The sequence below is a fragment of the Sorghum bicolor genome, chromosome 1, assembly GCF_000003195.3.
Source record: "Sorghum bicolor cultivar BTx623 chromosome 1, Sorghum_bicolor_NCBIv3, whole genome shotgun sequence".
Lineage (NCBI taxonomy): Eukaryota > Viridiplantae > Streptophyta > Magnoliopsida > Poales > Poaceae > Sorghum > Sorghum bicolor.
This window is the reverse complement of record NC_012870.2, coordinates 17027590-17048516: the sequence shown is the minus strand read 5'-3', so window position 1 is coordinate 17048516 and position 20927 is coordinate 17027590. Positions and strand designations below refer to the sequence as shown.

The following is a 20927-nucleotide window of genomic DNA, read 5'->3' as shown; positions in this document are numbered from 1 at the left end:
GCTAAAACTACTGCGTAGAGTAGTTTTTGGATTTGGGGTTATCGGGTCTTTGTGTCGGACAGTACTTCACTAACGAAGTACACCGGTCTTTGGACCGGTAGGGTGTGCCCTTCTTCCTTTCTTTCGACCACGATAGCTGCGCTGGCCACCTGATCAGTGGCTGCGACATAGAGGAGCAATGGTTCCCCATCAACGGGGGGTACCAAGATGGGAGGGTTAGTGAGCAAAGCCTTGAGCTTGTCAAGGGCTTCCTGAGCCTCAGGGGTCCAGGAAAAATGCTTGGATTTTCTGAGTAACCTATACAGAGGTAGTCCTTTCTCCCCGAGACGGGAGATGAAACGACTGAGGGAAGCTAAGCACCCCATGACTCTCTGTACTCCCTTTAGGTTACGGATTGGGCCCATATTTGCGATGGCTGAGATCTTTCGGGTTTGGCCTCGATCCCTCGCTCAGACACAATGAACCCGAGGAGCATGCCTCGGGGGACCTCGAAAATGCATTTTTCAGGGTTCAGTCTATCCCTTTTGCCCTGAGGCATCGGAATGTTTCATCCAGGTCGGCCACGAGGCCGCTTGCCTTCCTGGATTTGACAACAATGTCATCTACGTAAACCTCTACTGTTTTGCCTATGAGGTCTCCGAAGACCTGGAGCATACATCTCTGGTATGTAGCCCCTACGTTCTTAAGGCCGAAAGGCATGGTTACGTAGCAAAACATTTCGAAAGGGGTGATGAAAGAAGTCGCGAGCTGGTCGGACTCTTTCATCTTGATTTGGTGGTATCTGGAATAAGCATCAAGGAAAGACAAAGTCTCACACCCCGCAGTAGAGTCAACTATCTGGTCGATACGAGGTAATGGAAAAGGATTCTTAGGACATGCTTTATTTAAACTAGTATAGTCTACACACATCCTCCACTTCCCATTTTTCTTTTTGACTAGTACAGGGTTAGCTAACCACTCGCGATGGAATACTTCCTTGATGAATCCGGGCGCCAGCAACTTGTGGATCTCCTCCCCGATGGCCCGACGCTTCTCCTCGTCGAATCGGCGCAGGCGCTGCTTCACAGGCTTGGAACCAGATCGGATGTCCAAGGAGTGCTCGGCGACTTCCCTCGATATGCCTGGCATGTTCGAGGGACTCCACGCAAATACATCGGCGTTTGCGCGAAGAAAGTCGACGAGCACTGCTTTCTATTTGGGGTTGAGGCTCGAGCTGATCCTCAACGCCTTGCCTTCAGAGGCCTCGAGGTCGAGGAAGACGAGCTTGGTCTCCTCCGCCGGCTCGAAGCTCCCGGCGTGACGCTTGGGGTCGGGGATGTCCTGGTCGCCATCACCGAGGCTTGTGAGGATAGACAGAGACTCAGCTAGAGCCTCGGCCTGCTCAATGCACTCGACGTCGCACTGGTAGGCGTGCTGGCTCGTCGTGCTGACGGTGATGATGCCGTTCGGTCCCGGCATCTTGAGCTTGAGGTAGGTGTAGTTGGGGACGACCATGAACTTGGCGTAGCATGGCCGCCCCAGGATTGTGTCGTAGGTCCATGGGAACCCGACCACGTCGAAGGTGAGGACCTCCCGTCTGAAGTTGTCGGAGGTCCCGAAGCAGACGGGCAGATTGATCTGCCCGAGGGGATGGGCGCGATGTCCCGGCACCACTCAGTGGAATGGTGATGCATCATTCCTCAGCCGAGACTTGCTGATCCCCATGAGGGCCAAAGTCTCGGCGTAGAGAATGTTGAGGCCGCTGCCTCCGTCCATCAACACCTTGGAGAGACGAGTCTCGGCGATGATGGGATCGACGATCAGTGGATAGCTCCCGGGGTTGGGGATCCGATCCGGGTGATCCTGCCGATCGAACGTGATTGCGCTCTCGGACCATTTGAGGTACGAGGGCGCGGCTGTGCTGACTGCGTAAACTTCTCAGAGTTTGCGCTTCCTTTGACTCGCGGTGAGGCGAGCCGCACGTCCCCCAAAGATCAAGAGGAAGTTCTTGACCTTGGGGAAGCCTTCTCCCTGGGGGTCGTCGTCCTTGGGGGGTTCTTCAGCGCCCTCCTTGACTATGATGTCGGTGTAGTACCGACGCAGAACAGTGCACTCTTCGAGGGTGTGCTTGGTTGGTCCCCTATGATAGGGGCATGGCTTCTTCAACATCTCGTCGAAGAGGCCGGGGCCAGCAGGAGCCCGCTTGGGGTTCTTGCGATCCACCGCGGCGACCAGGTTGTCGTCCGACCGACCCTGCTTCCCCTTGCGACCCTTCTTCTTCTTCTTGGGGTCGCGAGATCCCGAGGCCTCGGTGGTCTCGGCCTTTTGTTTCCCCTTGGCGGCGCCATCGGAGAAAATTGCGCCAACTGCCTCCTCGCCCGAGGCAAAGTTGGTGGCGATGTCGAGCAATTAGCTTGTGCTCGTGGGGGTCTTGCGACCGAGCTCGTGTACCAGCTCCTTGCAGGTGGTGCCGGCGATGAAGGCCCCGATCGGCGATCACGTCGGAGTCTGTGATGTTGGGGAGCTCGGTGCACTGCTTGGAGAATGGCCTGATGAAGTCTCGGAGAGACTCATCGGACTTCTGCCGGCAGCTCTTGAGGTCCCAGGAGTTTCCAGGACGCACGTATGTGCCCTGGAAGTTTCCGACGAAGATCCTGATTGTAGAGACAGTTTTAGTGAGGAGTTTGATAGCTTGTTTTCAAGAATAGCACAACAAAGGAAATGCAATGGAGCTTGAATAAAACAACCACTCTTAGGTTTTGTTTAGTTCACTTCAAAAACTAAAAACTTTTCAAGATTCCTCGTCACATCGAATCTTGCGGCACATGCATAAAACATTAAATATAGATAAAAATAAAAACTAATTACACACCTGTAAATCGCAAGATGAATCTTTTGAGACTAGTTAGTTCATGATTAGACAATAATTATTAAATAAAAATGAAAGTGCTACAATATCCAAAACCAAAAAATTTTAGAATTAAACAAGGTCTTAATGCATAGTTTTATTCTATAATTTTATAAATATTTAATTTCATGACTGAAACTAGATGAAACTTCCACAATGAGACTGAAACTAACCCAAACCTTAGCCTTGAGCCTAAAATTTGGGGGCAGTGTCGGGTTCGGACTTCCGTCCGTTGAAAGATCTTTCGGGTTATTTAAAATCCAACCCAAACCTGACGTGACTTTTGATGTTTGATCGTTTATATATTAATATTAATATTAATTATGTATCTTACTTATTATAATTAAATTAACGATCTGTTTTGGATGCCTGAGGCGTAACCGCTAACCGGCTAACCGCCTGAGCCCCGGACTGTCTTCACCCCTGCCTTCTGCCTTCTGCCCGCGTGCTCTCTCTCTCTCGTGGCGACGACACTGCGGCCGCGGCCGCCGCCCTTCGCCAGGTGCCCAGGATTTCTTCCTCCTTCGCCAGCGACGAGCACACCAGGTATGCCCACCCCCGTCTCTTCTCTTCCTTCTATGCGAAACCGAGCACCCAAACCCTAACTTAAGCTGTTCGGTTACTTGTATTCGAATCTGATCCAACTAGTCATACATATATCCTGCCACTACCTTCGATTTTGTTTGTAAAAATTTTCGGATGTACATGTGCACACCCATTGTTCTTTACTGGGCCCGCCCCTACCGAGGACAGCTTAGAAAAGTTATTAAGTTTTGACTTCAAGTTGAGTTGATGCTTTGTGGACTTCGAGTAAGCCTAGTTTACACTTTACAGCTAGTGCATGATGCAGCCGGGGCTTATACTTTCTATAATTGGGTCTTCGTTACAGCCTGTTCGCTGCAGCTTCAGCCGCTGCAGGTGCATCAGATTTTACAGCTGCAAAATGCTGTAGTTTGAGGTAGAATCGGTGCAGCTCCTGCAACTTTCAGCCGCACCGAACATGCACAAAAGCATAATTTTTGGTTAATTGAAATATTCATTTAGTTGTTGCTTTTTTATGGATGAGACTGGGATGCTTTTCCTTTTTTGGTTGATAGACGGTAATTTCTTGTTGGATGTTTTAATCAGAATGTCTGTTGCAATGCATATGAATATGATGAATGAATCATTTAAAGAAAAAACTTTATCAACCAGGTGATCAGCAGTGGCATGGCAAGGAAGCCTTCAGCTTGTCTCAGGTTCTGTTTCCGTATATGATGTCCTTCTTTCTGAAGGGCACAAATATTAAAAGATTGTTCAAGTGGCCATTGAGAAGAGAATCAACACTTTCGACACATCTTCTTGCTGAAATTCTGCCTGAAGTAGAGTTATCGGACTACCGGAGACTACCAAGCTCTTATTGTGAGAGCCCAACAGGGCTTCTCCATGGGGAGTACTTCAAGGCTGAGCTGATTCCTGATTTGGATATTTTCTTTGAGAGACTGTATGAATATTTCTGTGCAAAGGGTTTAAGATGCATTATCATCAAGTGGATAATCGAGATCCTTAATGTTACATTTATGGTATGTGCTATTGGTTTCTTCTTCTTGTTTGTTGACTGGGATGCCCTTGGCCATTTGAAATGTGGAGTGGAAGCACTTGAGATAGGGGATAAACCATGTGACCTAATGAGTGTCATCAAGAACGACCCATTAGTTCCGTTCACATATGTGAAGCTTATCACTATTGGATCAATGGTTATATTGACGACATATGGAATTATTAATTTAATCAAGTTCTTTGTAAAATTGAGAAGCATACTCAATGTTCGTGACTTCTACTATAACAGGTATTATTTCAATTTCATGTGTTCCACACATTGGTGCACATTTCTTTTTGAGAGAAAAATGATTGTCACTTCATTTTGCAGTCTTAAGGTCACAGATCTGGAGATTCAGACTATATCATGGCCCAAAGTAGTTGAGAAGGTTGTCCTCCTCCAGAAGTCACAACAACTTTGCGTTGTTAAGGACCTTTCAGAGCATGATATTATCATGAGATTAATGCGGAAACAGAATTACTTAATTGGGATGGTTAATAAAGGCATTATTGCATTTCCGGTTGCCTGTTGGCTGCCTGGAGTAGGACCAACTGTCAGTTCGCGTTTCCATGGAAGGAAAAGCTATCTGATGCTTCCAAAGACGCTAGAGTGGGCATTAAATTGGTGCATATTTCATAGCATGTTTGATAGGTAAGGAAGAATGTTCCTTTTCTGGTCCCCTATATCTATAATTAGTAGATTACGCTGCTAGTATTTTTTTTTTTAAAAAAACTTATTTGTTAAGCAGTGCAAGTTAGTTTTTTGAGAACAAGTAAGAGTTATGAAAGGAAAAGGAACTACTATGAAATGAAATCTGTATGTACAAGTGTCAAATTGATGATACTTTTACTGGTAATAATGTCAAAAATAGAATGCTGTTGCTAGGTAGGTAGTCTATTCTAAACCAGTCCTAGTAGATTTTATTGATGGATAAATTTTACTTTGTTGATAAATTGAGGTCTTTGTGTCACTTTAATATCATTTGTGATATGTGATAATAGAATGTCTGTGAAGCCTTGCATGTGCTGCTCTCAGTTATGTGCAGTGCAGGTTGAATAGGGTTTGCCTGAAATTTTAAGATGATCGATGAAGGAAACCATGAAGCTTATTATTGTATATTCTAGTTATTAATGATCTTTGAAACAATTATCACTACATTGATATTATATCTTCCATGATAAGTCTGGTCTTTCTGTTTTTGTTCTTATTCATGAAGTCTGTCGTCATAACTGCTCCTTTAAAATGTCCTCTTCCCGTGTAGTTCTTACTCATTGTTTGTTGATCCTATTCCTTTGAAATACCATCTTACTCTTTTTAATGCAAACCCCATGCCATCTTCTTTTGCAGTAAATTTTGTGTCAGGAAAGACTTTCTAACAGGCCCATCTGTTTTGACAAAGCGACTTGTATTTATGGGCATTGCAATGCTTTTGCTGTCGCCCTGCCTTGTCATCTTCCCATTGGTATACATGTTTCTGAGACATGCTGAAGAATTCTACAATAATCCCAGTACAGCATCATCTCGAAGATGGTCAAATTTGTCAAGGTGGATTTTGCGGGAGTACAACGAGGTAGAAATAGATTTCTTTTGCTGCACTGCTAGAAAATGCCAAATGATTGTGTGGTCAGCCTTTCCATTTTCCTAGTGTTTGGGGAATTGGGACAGATCCCCAACAAAAGAACATGTAGATCATATGTAGTTAATCTTGTTTCTTTTCCATTTTGCCCTAAATGCCGCTGCTTTTGGCTATTTCAGGTTGAGCATTTCTTCAGACATAGGATGGATAATTGCACTCTTCACTCTTTAAATTATTTAAAGCAGTTTCCAACTCCATTAATATCTATTGTTGCAAAATTTGTATCATTTGTATCTGGCGGCTTGGCTGGAATTCTTCTCATCCTTGGATTCCTGGGGGAATCTATTCTTGAGGGACATGTAAGCCCCCCCCCCCCCCCCCCCACACACACACACACCATCCTTAGTGTCACACAATGGGTACCTTCCGCCTTTTGAATCTCATGTCTTTTATGTCTTATGAAGGTTTTTGGCCGAAATCTTTTCTGGTATACTGTTGTTTTTGGAACCATAGCAGCTGTAAGTCGTAAAGTTGTGGCAGATGAGCTTCAAGTGATTGATCCAGAAGGAGCCATGACCCTTGTTGTCCAACATACGCATTACATGCCAAAAAGATGGCGTGGTAAAGAGAGCAGTGAAGTTGTGCGGAAAGAATTTGAAACTCTATTTCAGGTAATTTCCTTCCCTCATTTTTTTTTCTCAGATCACACTTTTGGCAAAAAAATTATCTTAATAGTTCTAGATCACACCTTTGACAAAAAAAAATCTTAATTGTTTTGAAGTTGGGTATTACTAATAATTCAGTAATTCTTAGTCAAGCAAATGCACTTATGATAATGGAAAATGAGCTTACAGTAGACGCAAAGATGCATTAAACCGAAAAATTCCATCCAATGTGAGGTTATCAAGTGGGTGCCTGCAGCCACATGTCATTGGCACATTAATGTTCTTCCAACATAACGAGTTAATGGATCTTTGCTGTGGTACTGAGAATACTTCATTTCAGTAGTACCAGTGTTTAGGCATTTAGATATCTGGTGTGATTTATGCTTAAAAAGGAGAACTGAGCAGTAGTTTGGTTGGTAGAGAACTGGATGTGTCTTAAGAGAGGGGAGTACCGAACCTACTTAAGGGTTCAGCAGTCTCTTAAGATGGCCGAGGGATTGCGTCTCCCCTTAGTTTTTTCTTCTTGGTTTATAAAAGAACTCAGTAAATCACTGTCCTTAGTTTTTTCTTCTTGGTTTATAAAAGAACTCAGTAAATCACTGTCTACGTAGAACCATAGAGAACTAGATGTGTCTTAAGAGAGGGGAGTGCCGAACCTACTTAAGGGTTCAGTAGTCTCTTAAGATGACCGAGGGATTGCCTCTCCCCTTAGTTTTTTCTTCTTGGTTTATAAAAGAACTCAGTAAATCACTGTCTACGTGGAACCCATGCTGTGCATTTATAAGTAATGGGCTATACTTATGTGGTCTATCAATCCAATGTATAAGTTACAATTAAGCTTTTAGAAGGATTGCTGATTGTTGTAATTGCAGTATACCATAACGATGCTTTTGGAAGAGATGGCCTCGATTTTCATCACTCCTTACTTGCTAATATTTGTGCTTCCAAAGGTAATGTTTTGACTTTTGAGCAACATCAACAGAAGTTTGTTTCCAGATTATGCTGTATAATGGTTGAATTTTCCCCATGTACAGCGTGTCAATGATATTTTGTGCTTCATTTCGGAATTTACAATTTATGTAGATGGAGTGGGAGATGTTTGCAGGTTTGGCTTTCTGTTGTGCTATTAATTATTACAATCTGCTAATTTTGCTACTTTGCAAGGTCTTTAACATCATTCTGTTTGTCTCAATAGCTTAAGCTTGTTTGACCTCCGAAGACATGGAAATAGGAACTATGGTTCACCACTTGATTCAGTAAAAGATACGAGGAGCTCCCAGGGGAAAATGGAGAAATCATTATTAAGGTACACATCTTTTTTTTAGTACCATCCATTCCAAATTATAAGACGTTTTTGCTTTTCTAGATTCATGGTTTTTGCTATGCACTTAGGTATACACTTGTGTAATGTGCCACTCGAGATTGAAATCACTCTGCTCAGCTCAAATTGCTTATGTGGCACTGGCATGTAAATATGACACCTGATGCTAAACATGAGCAGGAGTAGTAACTGAGGATCTCTTGGGCTTCATGCTACATGTTAATTAGGGTAATTTGGACCGCAAGTGACACCTAGTAAGTTTAGGAACCTAGATGTGCATTTTAACAGTTAAGAGACCTAGCTGACAGCACCACAAAGTTTAAGGCCCGCCCGTGCATTTTACTCTTTAATTAATAATAAAAACTGGCTCAGTTTATCGTGTGCATCCATATAGGTATTCTGGAATTGAGGATACTTAACATCCACAAACCATTCTGGTTGATTTTATGAACAAAATCATACTGTGTCATCTTTAATAAAAACTCCACACTTCAGTAATCAGCTTAATTTCATCCAGAGTTGTATGATTCCTTTATCACTGAGATGTGATATGTTCTTAAGTATAGTGATTAATTGTTTCCTATGTGATTGAATTTAGTAGAGTATACAAATAAATTCCAATCCTCATAAATCATAATAATCTCATTAACAGTGCTATGGAAAACTGGCATATGAAATCATTTCAAAGGGAAGGAATGTTGCATAAATTACTTTTGATAGACGTTGACCTAAAGTGGCTATGCCCTTTTATGTTGACAGTTTCCAAAGCACATATACATCATGGCAACCAAATCCAGATGGCAAGCAGTTTTTGTGCAATCTCCAGAGATTCAAGGAAAAGCAAATCCGCAAATATACTTTTCAACAAACAGTGGAAGATTCACAACTTTGGTCGAGTAGTAGAGGTCAGAGTGGCAACATTTTGCATCGGCTGCGCCCCAGTGATGTTTTTCCAGGCATTGGGATTGTTTACAACTTAAATCCATTAGGACTGCTTGACACAGATCAAAGAGCTTATCCGTATATCCTGGACTGGTATTACACATGCCACTCTGAACGTTCAGGCAGAGATTTGGACTCATATTCCCACCGCGGTGAAGCATCCCCTGAATCGGGGGAGGATATATGGCTGCCACCTATGAGCAAGCCACTAACTGAGATTGAAGAGGAGCAAATCTGGGATTCTAATTTGTATGAAAGAGCTCGAAGCCACTTGGAAGCATCAGCAACGAGTGCATTCTTTCAACGTACCACTTTCAAGCGCCAGGACAGGGAACATAATTCTACAAGCTGCCCTTGGTGGGCCCAGGCCTCTGCACGCCAAACTGATCCACGAGACAGATTTTCTGAGCCTCCTTGCGACAGTTTCATTGAGCCTCCAGACTTTGCAAATCACTACACATCTGCCCATTCTTCCAACCAGCACAGCGATTGGGCACTGAATTATGCACACCTTACTGGTTCACAGGATAATTTCCATGAACCACCGAACTTTGGAAATCACTATCATTCCAGCTATCACAGCAACAATGGGTTAGAGGAGGGAAACAGAGAGCGAGATCAAAGAGATAACAGCCCACAGACCATGTCCAAGACAAGTTTCATGGATGATGATCCCGACCTAGAGGAGGGCCAGAGTTTCCATTTCACCGATGTCCCTCCGAACAATGATGGAAATGAAGATGAAGATGATGGCAACAGAGTAGGCAGTATCTGTAGCTCTATGCTAGCCAACCTTCATGTACGGATTGTACCTAGGAGCAGTGACCCAGTTTAGTTGAAACAAACACACACACACCAAAAAAAAGTCATAGTTGTCCAGGGACGCCATCCCTAAATCACATAAGAAACAAAGGATGCATATTTTTAGTTTTGTACGAGCTGGCAAAGGCGGCAAAGGCAGACATTCTTTTGTACACATGAACTGCACCTAATATAATCAAGCCCTCCCCTTTGTGGAGGAGAGAGAGGCAACGATTCTTTTTTCCGTAGCAAATTGAAGTGTTTAAATAATTCTACAGAAGCTCCATTGGTCCGGAGTTATATTTCACACAAATGGTAGTCCGCTTGCATGATCCAAAAGTCAGTTCTGCAAGGGTTCTCACATCTTCAAGTGTTGACAGAGCCACAGAGGAGCTCGGGATCAACTTGTTTATCATGGCGATAAATTAAAAACAATCATCATGTAACCTGAGTTTTCTTTATCACTATTTGATGGTTTCTTTATCATACTATTGCGTGGGGCTGGGAGAAGTAGTATTTCACTTTATGGATACTTATATTTTTTTTGATTAATAAGATAAAAAGTACTCGTCGGTCTCTTTGAATCGGCAAAATTAGCACATACGTATGTCGCCTAAAAACAGTGGACGACCTTTAAAGCATCTGACATGCAAAATGCTGCAGTAGGCGTTTGCGCTTAGGTTTCTTATGGTACCTGGCAATTGTAGTTTTACCTATCAATCCGAGTTTAAATTTTAAACTCGACATGTATATGCAAGTTTTCTGGATTTATTTTATAGGAAGAAACAATGTGATTTTCTTGGTGGTACGATTGAAAGGACGGAATGGTCCACGACGGAGGTTGAGTTAGGTTCTAAAGCATCTCCAACAGTTTGGTAAAACTCACTTGTTAATGAGGCAAGTGAGATTTTCTTCTATCTCCAACAGTTTGTCAATTGAGCTTGATAAATTTAAAAAGAAGATCCACAACCAACAACCAAATCAACTAATCTGCTGGATGGCAAGTTGACAAATATGGGCGCGCGGTGCTGCTAGATGGCAAGTTGCCAAAAGATGGCAACCCATTTACCAAAACTGTTGAAGTGGCTATTTTCTAGTTTTACCAAATAAACAAGAAATAACAAGTTTATTTAGGAAACTATTGGAGATGATTGGAACTCCTGATCTCCTTCAGCTATTGCTGTAGTTTGAACTTATCTAATTTCCTTCAACTATTGTTGTAGTTTAATTTATCTCTTCGAACAGGATGTTTTGAAACATTGTTTTCCTCCTAGGATGCTTTTCAAGGCGGTTTAGTTCTACGTAGCGGCATGGCACCACATTGGATGTTCTATATGGCACCATGAGGGTGGTAAATTGTGAAAGGACCACCCAATTTAGTCTAATCTAAACTTGATTGTCTATCGAATGCACCACAAGGAAGAACTAAAAAACAATCCGCTTTTCATCCAAAATCCTCTGATAGCAAATAAAGCTTACAACATCATTAGACCATTTCATACAACATAGGATTTTTCAACGAATTCATTACAATATTTATTCATAAGTTCATGGGAAGAAACAAGTTTGACAATTTGTGCATATGACGAATGGCAAAATAAGAGAGTTCTGCCTCTGCATGCAACCACAATCTCACAAGGTGAATAAAAATAAATTACAAAAAGGCATCATAAAAGATGTCATCATTGTACCCACTAAGAGAAAACTATGAAATCCAAAGGACCCATCCTGTACCACGGCGATAGGCTTGGAAGGCAATGAAGATTTTCTCACCCATTGTTGTCATCTGCAACAATGGAAATAAACTCTAGTTGTTTGTCTAGCTAGTTTTGTTGGTTATGTAGAAAAGCTTACTAGCAGTGGATCTTTATATTTCAAGTTTAGCAGTCATGATAAGTTCATTAGCTAGTCAGTCTAGGTAAATATTTTCAAGTATGTGATAAGCAATCAAAATACATGATCCATTATTATCCCCATCATCCATCATGTTCCAATTGTTACTACGGTAGTGACAAAAGGCCAAGTGGTATCCATATTAAAGAAGAGCAGTGGTTTTCGAATCCATTTACATCTAGCCAGGTAAACTCAAATGTACCCTGTTGGGTTTGTACATGGCTACCATTCCTAATCTTGCATGCATAAGGCTTAAATCGACCCAGTCGACCTAGAGAACCCAACCCCATAGGCCATGTCCCATACAAGCTCCACCTTGAGCTATTGTTGTGATTCCCCACCACCCAACTATCATTGTATCCATTGAGTATACCGCATTAACCCGAATGTACCCTGTTGGGTTTGTACATGGCTACCATTCCCAATATTGCGTGCATAAGGCTTAAATTGACCTAGTCGACTTGGAGAACCCAACCCCGTAGGCCATGTCCCATAAAAGCTCCAACATGAGTTATTTTTGTGATTCCCCATCATACAACTACCACTTTATCTATTGATTATATCGCATTGAACACCTTAGGACAAGAAAGATACATACATTTCTCGATCACCATAAGTTGATATGTGTTTGATATGTTCAGCCTTGTCAAACACACCACCATCGATAATGGTTTAACAACTCCGCTATTTCATCTTTGCATTCCTCCACTTGCTCAACCGTTTAAGACTTCAGTGAGGACAACATTTCGCGCCCACCGTGGTTGTTGCTCAAACCTTCCAATGCCACCAAAAAGGAGCAACAATGGAAATCCTGGAGGGGTTGAAGAGAACTCAACCCTTTCCAACCAATGTCGAAGACCCACACATACCAAAGAAACTGGCCCAATAGGGATCCTTACTGAAGGGCACCCCACTGACAATGAGTCTAAGAGTGAAAACACATCAACCAACCGACAAGAGCCATGCCTTGATGAAACTATGCATACAAGCAAGAGATCGAGAAACTACATAGACAAAAGCTCCAGCTATAGCACAAAATGGCAGCAAAGCAAAGTCGATAACTTGAAGAACACTATTCAAGAAGTTGAAGAGTTACATAACAAATTGCCCAAAGAAGTTTATGACCTAAAAAAAGCAAAGTATAGTGCTCTAAGAAATGAAGACTTTGGTGGGTTTTGTCCCACCAAACTTGGGTTGTTTTGCCATAAAAAATCATTAAAGCATGTATTCTCCATGGGTACCCCTTGGATTTACACTTGTCAATGAATTTGGCCTTATCAGCAACAAACGAAAACCCTTTCTTCACAACATAATGCCTCACAACTTTCTTGAATGCTATGATATGCACCTTGCTAAACATTGGAATTTTCAAGATCATGAAACACATAATCTCCGGAGGACCTACACCATTCACTTCTACCTCAAGAGGTACACCTCCTTTAGCAATAATATATAGAATTAGAATTTTCATCATCATGATGTGCAATGTCATTTGTGGTTGGCTATGCAGGTGGTACTGTCAATTTGGTATATAGATGTGCTCATAGTCAACTCTAACATACTCCTCTTCGTTGTCAAAAATATGTCTCCCTGTTAGGCTCAACGTTTAGTTGCTTTGCTTCATCTTCGTTATGTGTGGGTCGTGTACCGTACTGATGTGTTCTATAGTCGGTTGGTTTGTTGTGGAATTCTCGGTACGCATTGGTGTTGGCCTATGGCATATCATCATGTGTGGGTGGGTCTTCACTAAGTATAGGACTATCATCAAGTGGAATAGCATAGAAAGACTCTGAGTCATCATAGTTGTGCATATTACAAACCGATTTGTCAAAGACACCTAAGAGGTGGCAACACATCTCAGCCTTATATATTCACACAAATTTAGTTTTTGTCTCATTGACTACTCTAATATATTCTCCCAACATATTGTCAAAGAGCTAGACAATCTAATATACTGGTTAATAACCATTTTACTTTATTGCCTAAAACTTTGGTCTAGTCTAAGAAAGAGCATCTATCTCTAAGTCTCACTTAATCATAAATATCTTTGTGTAAATTTTTCTACCTAAAGAGTGGTATAAAAACCTTGTACTTTAATATTAATAATAAAAAGAAATTTATATTAAATTTGGTCAAAAGGGATACGTAATATTCTTTTTGGATGGAGCAGTACAATGGTCCGATCAAAACCTACTCCGTACTTTTAAAGCAGTAAGTATAGGACAGAACGGGGAGACTCGTGAGGCCGGCGCTTCCTCGTTCCTTCTCCTTCGTTTCTCCTCCCAGCCGCAGGCGCCGGAATTCCGGAGGGACAGGGCCATCCTTTCCCCTTGGGGAGTCCCCCAGTTCTGCATTTCCCTCTTCGCAGACATTCGAGTACTTGCGCCCGCCGCCAGTTCTTCAGATGGCCAGAGCGGGCGATGCGGCCAAGGAGTACGTCGCCGGATCCGCCGCCGGCGTCGCCCAGGTTGTAGTCGGCCACCCGTTCGACACGGTCAAGGTATATTTCTTTCTCTCTTGTCTTCGTTCTTGCCTTCTTGTGCTCCGTTCTCCGCAATTTTTCTCTGGACTCTGGATTCTTGGTTGGTCCTGTTTCAGCCATGTTATGTCCCGACGATACTAGATGTTCGATGAAATGCTTGCGAGGTTTCATCAGCACATAGATATCCTACAGTGCTTTACATAGCCTGGGTGGTCAACAATGCCCTTCCATATACATTCCCGTGCTTGTTACGATTAGTAGCACATTATAGCAAATGCATGTAATCCATGAAGATCCATGCAGATTGTGCACCTAAGAGAGCAATAGCAGAACCTGAAATACTAGGTCAGTTGAGTAGGCTTGGGGATAGTTTAGGTTTCTTGCTTAGTAAGTCAATATCTTAAATTTATAATCTTAGGAGATGGTAGGAAGTATTATGTTTAGATTGGAACTTAGATTAGACACTGTGCTTCTATGAACAGTGGTGCCTAATAACCACTTAGGTTTGAGAAGTGGTATATGTACAAACCATTTACTAACAATTATGGGGAGCTCAGCATCTTAACACCATTACAAGCTAATCAACCTGCAGTTAATGCTAGTCCAGTAATCCTGGTTAACGTTCATGGGTAACTGTTAGTACTTGATTGGTAAAAAGAATTAAGTATGTATACCATTTCCCCTTAAATTTCTAGTTTATGGTTTGTCCTCTATCCTAAACAGTCCTCTTTGCCCTTGCTGTCTGGCCTCATTTAGATGGTGTTTTACCCTCGATGAAGGATTTGCCACCAAACTAGGCATCACTCCCATTGGACCCTGATGATCCACATTTCTATGTGATTGTGGCACTGTATGAATCGATTAAACATAAGTCCATACTCCATAGTACATTGGGAAAGTCAGCTGTAAGTAATATTATGCGAAGTGATACTAACAAATTCTTCATCTGACTGTAGATTCTGTTTGTTAGTTCAGGGCCTATTGAACGGTTACTTGGTATACCAGTGTACAAAATACACAAAACAGACGGTTCTCTGGATGAAGTGATCTTCAATCTGGACGAAATTTATGGTTGTCATTGATATACACTTGGTTCATGTGAATTTAAGATTTATTTTTTTATAACTTTGGTCCATGCAAATTCAAGAGTTTTTTTTTGCTTGCTGTTAGGTTAAACTGCAAGCTCATAATACCACGGCTCACGGAAAGGTGTACAAGAATGCGTTCCACTGCACTAGTAGGATACTGCTTGAGGAAGGAGTAAGCCCCTTCTTTCATATTGCTCGGTGTCATTACCCTTCTATACTTAAAGAAGGGATCAAATTGTTGTGGCTGTTTTGCCTGCAGTTAATGCTAGGCTCAGTATTGGAACCTGCAGTAGTTAAATTTAAGATTGATATACACTATCATATCAACATTCTGAAAGCTCATTGCATTGCTATTTTCTCTTGCAGATTAGAGGGCTGTACAAAGGTGCGTCGTCTTCATTTATTGGTATAGCTGTTGAAAGCTCCCTTTTCTTTGGCACATATTCCCAAGCCAAACAGTTATTACAGGTATTCAAATGATCTTTCCAACTAAAATAACTAAGCATATAATTGTTGAACAGTAGCTAAGTAAGGAGGAAGATTGCAAATCTTGAGTCAAGGCCTGGCTTTAGTTTAGTATAGTTTTCTAAAAAAAAATGTGTTTTCAGGGAAGCTATGAGGTTGGTAGGCCGCATCTACAGGTAATTATCCCTTCTGCTGCATGCAGTGGAGCTCTGATTAGCTGCATCCTCACTCCAACTGAGCTCACCAAGGTACTGGCATTGGTGCTAAATTCCCACTTTTTTCTAATTGATGTAAGGACTTATGATACATGATTCTAGTGATATTTAATGATGTGATGTCAAGGCCTTTTCCAGTGCAGAATGCAAGTTCAAGGGAAGGATGTAATCCATGGCGCTAGGTACTCCAGCCCTCTAGATTGTGCTGTGAAAACACTGGAAAGTGAAGGGGTGAGCTCAAGTGGCCTTCTACTTCTATTTATTAGTAGCTTAATAACTGTTACCAGACTAATCAGCTGTTTTGTGCTACAGCTTAAGGGTATATTCCGTGGTGGTTTGGCAACATTATTCAGAGAGGCGATTGGCAATGCTGTCTTCTTCTGCACTTATGAGTACAGTCGATACTGGATGCACAACTATTTGGATTCTGTGAGATTTTCTGATAGCAGTCATTTTGTGCTGGCAAAAGATATTGGGATAGGGGTTATGAGTGGTGGCATTAGTGGAATGGCGGTAAGTATTTACAATTGTTTGAAGTCCTTTGCAGTGCACATTTTACACCCTCATAATGATAAGTGTGTTTTCTCTCTGCAGTTCTGGACAGCTACCCTACCGCTGGATGTGGCAAAAACCATAATACAGACCGATCCGGACCCTCATGTGAGCCGAAACCCCTTGCAGATTTTGAGAATGGTAGTACTCTCACAGGACCTCATAATATCACGTTTTAATTATCTAGTATCTTGTCCTCAATGCACATGGCTTGAAATGTGACAGGTTTATAAGAGAGCTGGGATGGGTGGCTGTTATGCTGGACTTGGACCAACTCTAGCAAGAGCATTCCCTGCCAATGCAGCAGCAATTGTTGCTTGGGAATACAGCGCCAAGATTCTTGGTATAAAGCGAGGCTAGTATTAAGGTACTACTATATGAACACGGAGTTACTTAATTCAAGATTTAACCTTCTTTTCATCTGATGGCATCTTTTTGTGCCAGTAGACTAACAATATATTTTCCAGTGTTTTCTTGCTATTCCAGGCACTTTGCACTTATCCCGGAATTGGACTGGGAAATACACTGAATTTAAGTTTTCTTTTGGTTCATTGACGCGGATGCTTAGAAGAGGGCAACTGGAGCATTGTATTTGTAAAATTGATGGCATCGTTATCAAGTCTCCATGGTCCACTTGTATCTTTGAGTTGCATTAAAAAAACTTGAAAATGGTGGTGCATGTATATTAAGCAAGTTAAGGTTACCTCTGACCTGTACCATAATCACAAGCTCACTTGACTTGTTGTATGGACTCAACTGTCACCAGATGCATAACTGTATTTTAAGCTGTCCCTCTCCCTGATGAATTTTAAGCTGCGGCTGCCATTGTCCTGCACTGCATAAATGTATTATTGCTATCCACTGCAGAGCTACGACGCCGTGTTCGTTTGAGAGAAGCTGATTCTGCCTTATTTTTTATAAAGCTGTGCTGTTTAGCAGCCTAACCTTTCTTAATTATTTTATTGTATTTGATGTGGATCAAGCGTGTTTTTTTTGTAATTCCATTATAGCTATTCTGATTGGCCATATATCACAAAAGTACGCTGAAGAGCCATGACGAAGCCAAAGCAAAAAAATGTGCTCAGGAGCCGCCTCGTGAAATTGTAATGAAAAATGAATGGTAATGGCGTTGTCCGAACTCAAAAGGACTTACTTTTGTTGCGAAGCCACGAGCCCACAACAGCTAAGGGCCCTTTGTTGGGCTGCTTTTCAAAAAGCCGAAAGCCAACCAAAGGACTAAATTCATGTTTTAAAATTACTAATATTAAAATTTATATTTTTTGAACTACTCAAATGACCTTAGATGTAAAAACGATGGACTCTTTCAGGTTGCATTTTTTTTACCCAAAAGCTTACCTCTAGGAACCCATTTCTAGTACGTTTCTATAAATCGTGACGCACATATAGAGACGTCTGAAATAACTTTCTATACAAATTGTTTTCAGTTGCCTCTAAAAACGTTACTATAGTAATGAATGCTTGATACTATGTTAAGGGAGACTTTTTTTCTTAAACTTTAGGCTTTGTTTATATGCGAAAAGATTGTGAATTTCGCTACTGTAGCACTTTCGTTTGTTTGTGGCAAATATTGTCCAATCATAAACTAACTATAAGATCAAAAGATTCGTCTCGCGATTTATAGGTAAACTGTGAAATTAGTTTTTATTTTCGTCTATATTTAATATTTCATGCATCTGACGAAAGATTCGATGTGACGGAAAATCTTGAAAACTTTTTGATTTTTGGGGTGAACTAAACAAAGCCTTAGTTTATCCACATCTACTACCACGGCTACAGATCAACAGACGACGCGTGTCCTGGATTACAGGAAACCTCTGCTGTGGAGTGGAGACATGATTCATTGATTCTCAAGGCATCAACGTGAAGCCAAAGGTAGAGTAAACGAAGTCTGAGTTCCGATTGTTTGCACAAATGTTTATGCGATGCAATGAAATATGATACACTACCAGATTATCCACTATTTTCTGTTCCAAGTTTATTCTACCTATAACGTTTACCCACGCTTGAATTATTATTTTTTTGCTCACTCTACGTTACGGCACAGCAGCATCTAGTAGTACCCAAAAAAAAAAAAGGATATGACACGAACGAGGGATGGTCGGATGGAGGAGCAGTGTACCGACAAACTCAGCGAACCAATTTAGACGCCACGGAGCAAAAACAGCCGTGCGGTTTCAGTTCAACTATCATCAGTTTTTTTTAAAAATACCACTCCCGCACCACTAAACCAGCCAACCTCCTCTGTTAAAACTCTCCCTGTGTGTCCCCTGGCTTCCAAGCGACCAACAAACGCATCGCAAATTTTGCAATTCCATCCATCCACCCAACACTCCCGCGCCCATTCCGTTGAGCCCCGCCGGACGGTGCACGCGCGCCACGCCGCTGACCGCGCACGTCCGTCCCCATGGACTCCGACGCCGCCGTGCTCCCCACCACGACCACGCCGCCGCCGCCGCACTCCAAGAACGGCCAAGCCGACAGCGAGCTCCGCCGCCGGCGCCGGCGCCGCTGCGCCTGCGTCTGCCTCCTCGTCTCCCTGGGCGCCGCCCTGCTCCTGGGCATCACGCTCCTGGTGCTCTTCCTCACGGTGCTCCGCGTCCGCGACCCCACCACGCGGCTCGTCTCGTCGCGGGTCATCGGCTTCGCGCCGGGTCCCGGCCCGGACTTGCAGTTCAACCTCACCATGGAGCTCGCCGTGGACGTGCACAACCCGAACCCGGCGTCCTTCTCGTACGCCTCGGGTGCCGCGCAGCTCTGGTACCGGGGCGTCCTGGTCGGCGTCGCCGGCGTCGACCCCGGCCGCATCCCCAGCAAGGGCGACGGCACCATGGAGCTGGTGATGACCGTGCTGTCCGGCAGCTTCGGCGCCGAGCTCACGCAGCTGGTCAAGGACATGGAGGCCGGCGCGGTGCCGCTGGACGCCAGCGCCAGGGTGCCCGGGAAGGTCGCCATCTTCGGGGTGCTCAAGCTGCCGGCGGTGGCCTACTCTGACTGCCACGTCATCTTCGGCGTACCAGAGATGAAAGTCCAGAGCCAGGTGTGCCATGACCACACCAAGCTCTAATCGGATCCACTGCCGGGGTTCTCCATTCGCTGCTTGGGTTCTCTTTGGCTTTCCGTGAATGTCAAAATGTGCCGGTTCAGTTTTCCAAAGATGCTCGGGTAGAGTTTAGGTATGTGTATTCATAGAGTGATTGTATGTGTATTTTATCTTGTACTGTATAATTCTTAAAAAAATAAATTTCTTTAATTTTAGCAGTTTTTAAAAAATATATATTAATTTCTACAAGCTGAATTAAATGACGATTAAAACATATTTTGTGGAGAATACACTGAAATTGAATTGGCGCTGTAAATGATGTGTATTTTTTAAGATAAAATCAAAATAAAATATAATTTGTAGCGAGTAGCATTTTAATAGTTTTTCACTATGTACTCCCTCCGTCCCAAATAGGAGTGACGTTTTTTATTTTTAGACATCATGTTTGACTGTTCGTTTTATTCAATTTATTTGTAAATTATAAAATAAATAAATCATTAGTAAAGTATCTCTAATGATAAAAATAAGTCTTAATAAAATATACTAGAATTTTTATAATATAGTGAACATATAATATAATATGCTTTAGTTTGTGCTGTGACTTTAGATCTATTTTTCTATAATTAATTAGAATAATTTATAGGTGTGGTTTCTATGGTCTAATGTGGTGAAATTTTTATGGACTAAATACTGTATGCTTAAATTATACTCCCTCCGTTCCAAATTATAAGTCATTCCAAGAATCTTGGAGAGTCAAAACATTTTCAAGTTTGACCAAAAATATAGAGAGAAATATAAAGATTTATGTCATAAAATAGGTACACTATGAAAATATAACTAACAAAGAATCTAATGATACTTGATTGGTACAAAAAATGTTATTATTTTGCTATATAAATTTGGTCAAACTTAAAAAACTTTGACTCTCCAAGATTCTTGGAATGACTTATAATTTGTAATTTGGGACGGAGGGAGTAGTAAAAATTTTATACTTATTGGATCATATCTTAGCTATAGATTTTATTTAGGTTTATGCTTGTTAAACCTACATATATATAATTTAGGTTTATACTTGTTAAATGGCTCCGGAGGGGGGAAAAAGGAATGTTTAGACGGACTCTGATGCTGTAAAGTACAGGTACAGGTCGTAATAGTCATACTATTAGAATTTGTAATTTTATTACGACTTGAATGTAGAATCATACTAGAAATTGGACCCCTATTTGCATGTGTAGGAGCCTTGGAGGCATTATATTATTATTATTATTATTAATGGGTGAAGGTCTGCATCAATCAAGGCAAGAGATGGGTCACAGGCTCACAGCACATCCAAAACCACTGAAACAGACCGTTGCGTAAAAACTGTTTCTAAGTAGACCTTTCTTCCCTCTAATATTGAT

The 20927-nt window shown here is 42.0% G+C and overlaps 3 protein-coding genes across 7 annotated transcripts; all 3 read left to right on the top strand.

Moving 5' to 3' along the window:
- On the top strand, window positions 3254–10024 carry LOC8065150 (autophagy-related protein 9). Its single transcript, XM_002466887.2, has 10 exons — window positions 3254–3433; window positions 4082–4715; window positions 4797–5117; window positions 5814–6036; window positions 6222–6401; window positions 6507–6713; window positions 7580–7657; window positions 7742–7812; window positions 7903–8013; window positions 8788–10024. The coding sequence occupies exons 2-10, from the start codon at window positions 4141–4143 to the stop codon at window positions 9803–9805; spliced, it is 2784 nt and encodes a 927-aa protein (XP_002466932.2). The 5' UTR covers window positions 3254–3433; window positions 4082–4140; the 3' UTR covers window positions 9806–10024.
- On the top strand, window positions 13868–17433 carry LOC8065148 (mitochondrial arginine transporter BAC1). 5 transcript variants are annotated; one of them, XM_021456436.1, is made up of 11 exons: window positions 13869–14164; window positions 14903–14996; window positions 15103–15217; window positions 15317–15406; window positions 15601–15702; window positions 15843–15947; window positions 16053–16145; window positions 16227–16427; window positions 16509–16607; window positions 16692–16833; window positions 16934–17433. In XM_021456436.1, exons 3-10 carry the CDS (start codon window positions 15215–15217, stop codon window positions 16824–16826), a joined length of 828 nt encoding a protein of 275 aa, XP_021312111.1. In that variant the 5' UTR covers window positions 13869–14164; window positions 14903–14996; window positions 15103–15214; the 3' UTR covers window positions 16827–16833; window positions 16934–17433. The 5 variants fall into 5 exon arrangements, with proteins under 5 accessions (XP_002466930.2, XP_021312111.1, XP_021312131.1 ...); XM_021456456.1 differs by lacking the exon at window positions 14903–14996 and having other exon boundaries at window positions 15122–15217; XM_021456453.1 differs by lacking the exon at window positions 14903–14996 and having other exon boundaries at window positions 15117–15217.
- On the top strand, window positions 18737–19742 carry LOC8065681. The gene has a single exon (XM_002466884.2). It carries the CDS (start codon window positions 18892–18894, stop codon window positions 19549–19551), a length of 660 nt encoding a protein of 219 aa, XP_002466929.1. The 5' UTR covers window positions 18737–18891; the 3' UTR covers window positions 19552–19742.